We start from the raw sequence: 10894 nt of genomic DNA, 5'->3' as shown, positions 1-10894 counted from the left end.
AAATGTAAACTATAGTTGTGATGTATTTTATACTTTTGTATGAAAGTTTGGTAAATTAAATTAATAGTAATATGGGAAGATAGTTTGCCTGATTCTTCTGATAAAGTCCATCAAAACAATTTGGATTTAACTTTACAGCCATGGTGACTGTAAATGTATCATCACTTGGACTATGAATGCATGTTTTATATCCTAGAGACAGAAAACAAAGTTGCTGTTTGAAATGTTGGTAAAGCAGGAGGGGGTCAAACATAATTCTCTTTTCTAAAAGACAACAGCTCTGCTGGTATATCTTCAGAAGGGAGCAGACGTCTAGTGTTCATCAAAAAAAGGAATCCAGGAAATCACGTTCCATTCCAAAGCCGTTATAATTTATTATACATTCAGTCTATGGATGTGTGACTCTGTAGTTTAGTTTCATACACAGATGATGTTTATGTGTTCATATATTGTGTTCCTTGTGGTCACCATCATAAATCTATAACAGATATTGCAAATAAAAATTCATAATTTATGGCATATGGTTGAATTAAGAAAAATATGAACTTGTGAACGAGACAGGAAAGAAACAGGCTAAAACCTCTGGTCCAATCAGAGTCTTTATTAACCTGGACAGATTCATAGAACAGTAGGAAACAGGATACAGAAACACTCATTAATGTTGAACAGAAAACTGAGTCAGACATCTGCTCTTTCTTTAGTCAAACCCACGTGAAGGCTCAATGATCTGATCATAAACGGATTAAATCTCTTTTTCTCTAACATAGTAACCCTTCAAAATCCCTTTGATCCCAACACCAAACAGTAAAGATCCTTTAACCATCTGAATCCAGTCTTCTTGTACTTAAGGTGCAGCACAGATCAGCTGACTCAGGTGAAGGTGATGAGGTATTCTGGGTAAGCCTGGATGTCGTTGAAGACCACAAACATGCTCGGAGGATTTTTGTTATCCGTGACGCTGTCGTACAGGTCAGTTGACTGCCCAGATTTAGGAGGAGGGACAATCAAGCCAGAACTGCCCTGGGTGAAGTCCCCGACCAGAACCCGGGCCTGGTACATCCGCTTGAGCCCTTGGTTGTCGGGTTTGGCGTAGCTCTTTGCCGAATAGGCGGGATTCACAGCAAAGTAAGAACCGTTTCCATACACTGCGCCTGTAAAAAAAAAAGTCAAAGAATAAATGAGAGTTTAGATTCTGTTTGTTTCACATCAACATGGCACAAATATCCATCCATCCATTTTCTTGACCACTTCTTCCCTTTCGGGGTCGCGGCGGTGCCGGAGCCCAACCCGGCTGCTGATGGGCGAAGGTGGGGTACACCCAGGACAGGTCGCCAGTCTGTCGCAGGGCCTCAATCACACACACATCCACTCTCACATCCACACCTAGGGGCAATTTAGAGTCACCAATGAACCTATGAAGCATGTTTTTGGACAGTGGGAGGAAGCCGGAGTCCCCGGTGAAAACCCACGCATGCACGGGGAGAACATGCAAACTCCACACAGAAAGGTCCCAGCCGGGATTCGAACCGGGGCCTTCTCGCTGTGAGGGGAGAGCGCTAACCACTGCGCCACCGTGCAGCCCGGCACAAATATAATCTCATCAAAGCCTAAAGCCAGGAGATATCATTGAATTGTCCTTAAATATTTGCTGCAACGCTTTCGGCTTTTTAACCTCTGCAGATCTCCGCAGGCAAACAAGATAATTCCACGACAAAACGAGAGTAGGACTGAAGGTTGGTTTGTTTGGATCGACTGTCTTCATCAAACATCAGAATCTTCACAAACGGATCTGAGAAAACCCAATAATCCTGGCATAATCACCTTTTGATCAGTCCCTCCACGATTTCAAGATGTTCCCATCGCAACTATTATAGCAAATTCAACCAGACCTGTGATTTGTTGCACACCCTGCAACTTTATATTTCACTTCAACTTTGCAGTTTCACTGCAACTTTATATTTTAACTGCAACTTTATAGTTTCACAGCAACTTTATAGTTTCACAGCAACTTCGACCAATCTACCGTGACGCAGCTTCACGGCCGTTTCCCACCTGACTTCCTGGGAGCCGTGCTCTTTTTCATTCTTTTCTGGGGGGTCTGTGCACCCACTGAGTGTGAACACAGTGTGTCTGTAGGTGCTCACTCACCGGTTGTCTCGGCGCGCATTCAAGCAGCTGCTTTCAAAGAAAAGTCTATGAAAACACATGTTGTAGTCTGAAATGCTGCTCTGTGCTCATTTGCATGGACGTTTCAGTGAAAGTGGACGCCTGAATGCACGCCCACCTTGTGTGGGGGGGTGTTGCACAGGTGCAGAGAGGTCCGTCACACACAGAGGACAACATGAAAATCTGGAGCAAAATCTGGAACCATTTTCCTAATACAAAGGAAGAGTGGAGAGTCTGCAGGAAATTCATTCCACATAGAACCTCCTCCACAACCAACCTATAGACACCTGAGAGAACCTTCTCCAAACAGAGCAGATGCGATCCTCTCCAGCATTTATTTTCACTCAAAGGACATCTTTCCACCATCTTTCCAGTTTCCACCATAATCGTGTACACTAATCGCTGAAATACATTCAAACTAAATGATGTGATTTGCACATAGGTGTAGAATTCCAGTTTCCGATGAGGTGATACTCTTCACGGCGATCGAGGTGATTCTGCTCCGATGTCCCTGCAGGCCCAGCGGCTACAAATCACTGAAGTATAAACCGACTTAAAGGCTTTTAAATCCAGCCTTACAAAATGGTTCAACCGAACCAGGGGGTCTATAGGCTCCAGAGCCACAAAGAGACCTTCTATCTCTCCATTGTGGCTATTAAGAATAAAACATGCAAACTATTTGAACAAATAAGAACTTTGTAGTTTCAGTTTATTTATTTTTAGTTAAAGTCCTGCTCTGATCATCTTCTGATCTATTTTGAAAGCGTTCCCAGAGGTCTGTTTATTTTGATTTTGCTCAGACGAGGAAAACAAAGTTAAAATTAAAAGAAGTTAAACTTGTTTCATATACAACATTTTGACATTATAATTCAGTTACTGTGAATATTGAAACATTGTATAGATGAATGGCTTAAAGGAAACGTAAACAAAACATGTAATTTTCTGAAAAAAAAAAAAAAATGAGACTTCATCCAAATGGCTCTTTCAGTGTCAAAGGCTGCTGACTCCTGATCTAAACACTGCAGTCTGCATTCATTTAACTCCTCTATAATTGTTGCAGTTCACCAGCAGATGGCGGTGTCTCAACACGTTGGCCCTTGTAGAAGTTCATTCAGTTATATGGTGCATTCCAACACTTTCTCATCCTCAAGTCCTCACAAATTGACATTTGGTTAAGGACACCTCCGCGTCACTTTTGGACATTTTGGGTGTCCTAAACTCGTTGTCTTTTTGATGTGCTGGCTCTTCAAAAAAATCGAGGGTCCGGAACCATCAGGACGCGATACCAAATGCACACTGGTCCTCGTGTCCAGTACTGACTGTCCAGTCCATGACTTACATGAACCGGACAGTCATTGTACGGCTGGACAATCTCACCACTCATGAATAAATCTGCCAACAAAAACCAAACTTTTCTTAACAGAGTGTTGGTAAAATGATTTCAGAGAAGTACGCCTCTGAATGTGTCACTTTAGTTTTTCCTGATTTTATGTCTTTGTTCTTTTAGAAACAGATGTATAAAAGTGGCGTTCTATGGTTTGGGGCGACCCCCAACACCAAGACGGGGTGGGGGATCCCTGCTGTCCCCTCAGGGAGCTGAGCTGGTTACCGTTTCGTCCTGCGTAGCTGCGGTTGAATCCCTTGGTGTTGATTAAGTCGATTGAGTCAGCGGATGTGCCGTGAAACAGAACCTTCTCGTTGTTGCTGTGCTTGTTCTTGTGCTCCATCTGTTTCTTCAGGAGTTGGAAACTCTGCCACAGGCAGGAGTTTTGGACCCGCTCGATCTGAAACACAGAGAAGTTGCACATAAGGCAACATGAACGACCCAGCAGGTCATTCTGACCCGGTTGTCTTGACAACCAGAACATCTCAGATTCATGTAGATGCTTGGGACTAGGGCTATCTTGAGTAGTTGACTAATCGACGACTAATCAACCATTAAAATAGTCAATGACTAATTTAATAGTCGATTAGTTGTTACTTTATATTACAAGGAGTCAGAGTGTAGTAAAGTTAAACAAAGTTGTGAACGTTCAGAACCAAAAAATGGACTATTTGTCTGAGTGTTTAGTAAGCAACCATAAAGGAAATGAATGAAAAGTCTTTAAATTTCAAACTTTGAAGTAGATTACTAACAAGCCTTTAAATATATTCATGAGGTATGTTTTCATCTTCATAGTAATAAAAAAAAATACTGGACAAAATACTAACATTTTTGACTAATTTAGTTCACAGAGGGATTTGAGGCTATTTTGGAGCTTAGCTAGTTTTAAAGCAGCGAGCTAACTTTTTTGGCTAATTTAGCATCTGCTGAAGTTTTATAGGCTAATTTGGAGTTTAGCTCATATTTTAGCAACACACTAAATATTTGGACAAAACTGGCATGTATTACAGATTTTTAAGCAATTTTACTACCATTTTTTTCAGAAATTTAGGTCAACTTCAGCACTTTTTCATTGTTGTTTAACAAAATGTTTAGTCTTTTAGTAAGCTTAACATTTTGCAAATAGCTTTGGCATTTTCAGCAAATCCATTCAGCTATTAATGCAAACACTTTCAGCAAAAAACATTCACACTAGCATTATCGCAGATGATGCAACCTTTTCTAGTTATATTTAAGTTAGTGAGACCAAAACTTTATCTTTAGTGACAAATAATTCCTTTGTCTCAGATGCTAATCTCATTTGATTTAATCTTGTTTTAACACTAACACTAATGAAGGACAGAGGCTGCACGATTCATTAAAAGTTAAATAAAGTATCATCTTTATTGTCTGTATTTTCAGTTAGTTTAAAGCTAATGATGGTTAAGGTGTGTGCTTTACATCCACTTTGCACACGACTCGATAAGTCGACTAATCAGAGAAAATAATCAGTAATAAATCGATTATTAAAATAATCGTTTAAGGCAGCCCTACTTAGGAGAAACGTTTCAAGAGGAGAAGACCAGACCAGTCCAGATGTCATGATTCAGTTCAGGACATGAATGGACCTGAACATCTTTGAAATCTCCACTGTCCTTTTCTGTAAACAGCCTCTGAAACTGTTTATATGTACTCTCTAAATTAGGGGTGTCCAAAGTCAGGCCTCGAGGGCCGGCCTCCTGCTGGTTTTCCAGAATCCTGCCTTATCTGCAGCTGATTACCTGGATCAGGTGTGTTTGGCCAATAAGGAGCTTCAATGACAGGTTGGTTAGAAAACATGTAGGACACCGGCCCTTGAGGACAGACTTTGGACACCCCGCTGTAAAGGGATGCTACAATGAAAATGATCTTCTACGTAATGTTTTTGTATGACTAAAGTTAAAGTCCCATTAGCTGTCACCAGGGCTGGCCCAGGGCATAGGCCTAGGGCGCCATCTGCTGGAAATCCCAATGATTAGACTATATACTTTTTTTTTTTTTTGGCTGTATTTTTCAACAGTTCAACACTGGTCATTTCATGTAAAAAATGTTTTAAGTAATAACTGACAACACAAATAAAATAGCTAAAAAATTAAACATAATCAATAACTGTTCCTCCTAGGGCGCCATGCAGGCCAGGGCGGGGCCTGGTTGTCACCCACCTAGGTGTGTAAAATGTGTTCTCCCCTGGGGGAGGGGTGAGCTGCAAACACAGCCGCACTCGGGAACCATTTGGTGGTTTAACACCCCCCCAATCCAACCCCTGAAAAGGGCGTGCAGCTTAAAAAAAGGGTGTTATTTCTATTTAGGTTTAGTATCACAGTGTACTTTGATTTTCAAGTTGAACAAATGAAGATGTTCGAGTCTGAAAGTGAAGGCAGAAAGATTCAGGTTTGGAGGCTCAAAGGTCTCCTTCCTCCCCTCTGAGGCTCCTTGTTGTTGAGAGTTTAGAGTCTGGATAGTAGTGTTGAGTGTTCCCTCGCTTTATCGAGGTTCATCTTTTGCTGACTCACGGTTTCAGAGTTTTCCTGCTCTTTTCTTTAGCAGCACGCTGTGTCCTGCGCCCTGATTGGCTGTTGCTCTTGTCAATCAATCTCCTCTGTACTGTGTCTCCTTTACAGAATGTGTGCACCCTTCCAGATCTACAGACATCTTTGATATTGATCAGATCTTTGTTTTCATTCTATAATCCTGGACTCATTTTTATTTGAAGGTTTGAACTTTGAGATTTTAAACAGGAGAGAAAAGAGTGAAAATGTTTATGTATGTCTGAGTGAAGCGTAGAATGTTTGTAGTTTTATAGACATAAAACATCTAGAATCTTAATCTCAGATTTCACCAATTGCAGGTTATTTATAGAACGTAACTCTTCTGATAAATGAGTGAACTCTGGATGAAATGTGTTTTTAAAAAGCTGAAATGGCAGCAGGACCTTCTCCTAGGAGAGGATCAGATTATGGGTTTGTGTCTAAACACCTTCTCCTAAAGACCAGAATCTCTTTTATTTTGTGCGACTCCATTCCTTTGTTTGGCTTATCAAAGAGTTTCAAAGAGACTTTTCTTCAAAGAGTTTCAGTTTTTCCTGAACATTCAACTTCCTGTCCGTGGTTTGTTTTCCACTGAAGGTGTTCCATAATTCAAAAGAGTGAAAGTTCGTACAGAGATGATGGTCAGAGACAGGCCGCTCTGTGTGAGGTTCGCCGTCACGTCGGTGTGTTCCTGCGATCCTGCAGCCACAGGAACCAGCTTCACGATGTCATTCTTCATGTCGTCCCAGTGTGAAGGCAGAGGATTTTCAGGCTCTAAGAAAAACAAAAGGAAAGAATTCAAATTTATTGTGGGAAAACTCAAGTACAGTTTGTGGTTTGGAGTAAACGCAAAGCAAAAGCTAAAACTCATGTTTTTTCTTCATTTTTTGGAGATTATCATTACCTTAAAATTTCTTTAATGTGAAGTAAATAATTTCAACTATAGACTTGAATTAAAATAAAACTGTCTTTGAAAATATCTTTGTTAGTGACTTCATAGCTTGTATATCCAGATGACTATTATACAATAGTTTGCTGCATTTTTCATTACACAAGAATCAGTTATATATGATATATGACAAAGTTTCATGACCAAACATTAACACACTAAAGGTGTTTTTAGTGTTTCTTCAGTCTTTAAGTTGGTGGAGGGTTAGGAGGAGGGGTGAAAGTAAACCAGAGCGGCATTCTGGTATAAGAATTGGAGGCGGAACGCCGCTCTGGCTGGAGAGATCAGCTGGTTTACGCTGCATAACACATGACAGAAGCAGCAGTCTGTCTTATGGATTAAAAAAATGAAAATGGACTCAAGCTGAGAGCAGGCTGCACTTTATTTGGATGTTTGCCTTGTGTTTAGTGGCGCATCGAGCAGTTGATAAAATGCTCTGGATCTCTCCCGGTCTGCTCCCTCCTGCTTCAGTAGCAGCACATCCTCGTTCCCGATCGTCACATGTTGATGTTTGGTTAAGGACCCCTTCGAGTCACTTTTTGATGTTTTGGGTGTCCCCAACTCATCTGTTTTTAGTATGCTGGCTATTCCCGTTAAACCACAGGTCCCCCACCTCTGGACCTCGAACCAGAACCAGTCCGGTGGCAGGACGCAGAGTGCACCGGTTCCCTAACCCGGTTCCTGTTCGTGTCCGACCCAGTTTGTGTCTGGTACTGCAAGTAGGGCTGTAATGAGTATCAGGGTGCTCGAATACTCGCTATGTGCTCCCGAAAGTTTGAGCACGGATATTCGCAACGTCCAAGATCGCTGATTCTTTATAAATGTAGTAAATTGTAGCAAAATATGATCATAATATCATCTGGGGAAGATGTATTTCTACTCTGAAATGCAGATTAATGTAGGATTTTAAGTTTACGAACTAAAATAAAACCAAAAGAGCCGCCGTACTTCCACCGGAAGTAAATACATCTTCGTGTCGGTGAAGCTTCCGGTTTTCAAAGTAAAACTAGCGAGAGCTTTATTCTGTTCAAAAACTGAGACTGAAGTTCCGCTCACAAACATAACTTCTGAAACAATGAATTTAGCTTTAACATCAGAGCTTTAGCTCCAGTGTTTACATTCTTTTGGTTATGATAACTCTTCAACATTTGACGTAATTAACGAAACTCCATCTTATTCTGAAGAAACAGCCTCGCTGCTGAAAGGTGGATGTAATCAACGTGAATCAGATGATTCTGCTGAGAAAAAAAAGACTTTTTATAGGAGCTCTTCACCAATATGTGATACTTAGAACGTAAAATATTGAAGAACTTTGAAGATAGAAAACTGTGGAGAACATTTTAGGGTTTTGTTGTTAAATGACCCAAAACAAAAGTGATTTTTATCATTTTATGTTGTGTTACTGCTGAACCAGAAGATTGAAAAACAAAAAACAAAAAAACTTTAAAATGACAAAATGTCTTTTTATCTGAATCTTTGTGTTTTTTTAATCAGTTTAGTTGATTCTGATCACCTGTTCTAAATAAAGGTATAAATGATGATTAAATACAAATAATTTCAATTTTCATCCATCCAGTAAATACACATACATATAGCAATAAACATATTAAAAAGTAAGAATCGTGGTTCAACTCGTGAATCGTTGAGCTTGATTTGTGAATTGAATCAGATCGCCACCCAAGCAATGATCCACAGCCCTAACTGCGAGGGTGATTTTACGAACAGCCAGCGTGTCATAAAATGAGCTAGGGACACCCAAAATGTCAAAAAGTGACGCGGAGGGTTCCTTAACCAAACATCAGTGTGTGACGACTTGAGAATGAGATTGTGTTGTCCGTAAACAAGTCCAATGCACATGCACATGTAATCGAGTGTGTTTGATTGATTACAGTCTCCTGATCATTAATATGTTTGCTACACGGAGGTGCAACGGAACAAGAACAGCAATGAATGATTCATAAACTTCTTATCACTATTGTGATTGTTCAGTTAAAAAAAAAATGTACATTTAGTATAAGACAGAAAAAGTAAATGGTGACATGGTGAAATAAAGCAGCAAATTATTTAAAAAAGTAAACAAAAAACATGCAGAGAAAATGAATCAGACGTGTAAGAGGAAGATCAAAGTGAGGAGGAAGATGAGCCGACCAAATGTTCTAAAGGAGAGGATGAAGAGGAGAAAGGAAAGATGCAAGTTGCATAGTAAATAGCATTGAGACACCAGGACCATCAAGCACAGATATTCATTATTGCTAGCAATATATTTCTATGTTACTATATTATCCTAAATGTGGACAAAAGAACGTTATGAACGGATCTTTGCCAAGAATTGAATGCCTGGTTGTCAAAAATGCCACAGTGTCACTTTTCGCCTTTACCTGCGGTAAAACGTGCAGCAAAAGTCTCGTTCTGGAGGATTTACTCACCTTTCAGGTCTTTCCTGAGTAACTCTATGAAGTTCCTTCCATCTGATGCTTTTCTTTGTTCTGGATCAGCATCAAAGTCTCGGTTGTTGATCTGGATCTTCACTTGTTGTTTCTTCTCCAGAGCTTCCTCCAGTTTGAGGTTCATGTAAATGTCAAAGGGAACCGTGCTCCCACTGGGGTTCTGGTACTGCCACTCCACCAGTCCACTCACCAGGATGGCTTTGTTCTTCAAGCTCTCGCTCCTCTCAACTTTCCGAATGATGTCCCTGCAGATAAAAACAATAACAAATCCTTCAGCTGAACTTTCATCAGTGAACAGGAACCAGCTTGGTGACTGCTGACCTGATTTCAGCCTCAGCCTCCGAGACGTCCCGGGTCAAACCCTCCAGATGGATCTTGGTTTCTTCCTCTTCTCGGCCTGTTTCCAGGTTGATTCTTACCGTCAGTCTTTTCTGAAGGTTGTTCAGCTCTTCCATGTGGGTCTGAGACAGCTGTCTGATGTATGGGTCGGTGATGGTTCTCTTCGCCTGCTCATTCACGATCAGCTGTGTGATCCTCTTTTTAGCCTCGTTCACAGTCTGCAGCACAAACAGACACACTTCAAGAACGGACCAAAGAGAAGCCTTTGATATTTGAGGAGGAAGCAGAAAGTTTGGCAAAAGGCAAGAAAACAAACTGGAAATTGGTCCAGGATATAGAAGGTTTTTGAGTCATAAATCAAAATATCAATATCAAGATGGCGCCGGTGTACGTGGCTGCTCGTCTGTCGCTTCTGCCGTATTTTCTGTTTTTTACGTTTTCGTGTATCAGCATCCAGTCTCTGCTGGTTTACAACCGTCAAGCCCTCATAAATCTTCGACCAGATGCCAGATCTGTAATTTTATCTGGTCGAAATGGACAGAAACCCGTGCCACCTGTGCTGTCGGAGATCCCGACCCACCTGTTCAGGGTGTCGGCTCTCCTTCCCCGGCGGAAACGCCGGCGCGGCAAGCGCGGTGGTCAGATGAGCAGGTTAAAGATCTCCCTGGCACGTTCTACGTCCTTATCCCGACCAGAATCTGGAATGCTCGTGCCCTGGCGCTCACTGGATCCACCAGCGATGTGCCTAACACCTCTCGTCGGCTTTGACGGTGACGTTCCGCCCCGCTGCACCTGCTCTCCCCGGCCTCGCCAGCGCGGAGTTAATCCCGGGAACCTGAGGACGCTGTTCCGTGTGCCAAGACTCACGGAAGATCCTCAGGCTGAAATCCCTGCCAGGATCGGGCTGGTGAACGCCAGATCGCTGGCAAAGAAGACCTACATCCTCCGGGATTTCTTCACCTCCCAGGAGCTGGATTTCCTCTGCCTAACTGAGACGTGGGCGGCTCCCGGGGATCACAGCGCGTTTGCGGAGCTCGTACCAGCTGGATGCTCGTACCTGAGT

General features: G+C 41.7%; 1 protein-coding gene across 1 annotated transcript in view; it reads right to left on the bottom strand.

The window, feature by feature from the left end:
* Positions 1–581: 581 nt before the first annotated feature.
* Positions 582–10894, bottom strand: part of LOC112141402 (protein mono-ADP-ribosyltransferase PARP14) — a 21391-nt gene continuing 11078 nt past the window's right edge. The window contains exons 5-9 of the mRNA XM_024264530.2: positions 9814–10049; positions 9472–9737; positions 6728–6870; positions 3776–3950; positions 582–1151 (exon numbers count right to left, since the gene is read on the bottom strand). Of these exons, the coding sequence (XP_024120298.1) occupies positions 871–1151; positions 3776–3950; positions 6728–6870; positions 9472–9737; positions 9814–10049 (1101 nt within the window). The 3' untranslated portion in view covers positions 582–870. The remainder of the gene's footprint in view (positions 1152–3775; positions 3951–6727; positions 6871–9471; positions 9738–9813; positions 10050–10894) is intronic.

Source organism: Oryzias melastigma, unplaced genomic scaffold (assembly GCF_002922805.2).
Source record: "Oryzias melastigma strain HK-1 unplaced genomic scaffold, ASM292280v2 sc00240, whole genome shotgun sequence".
NCBI lineage: Eukaryota > Metazoa > Chordata > Actinopteri > Beloniformes > Adrianichthyidae > Oryzias > Oryzias melastigma.
The sequence above is the reverse complement of the archived record's forward strand: the minus strand, read 5'-3'. Positions and strand labels throughout refer to the sequence as shown.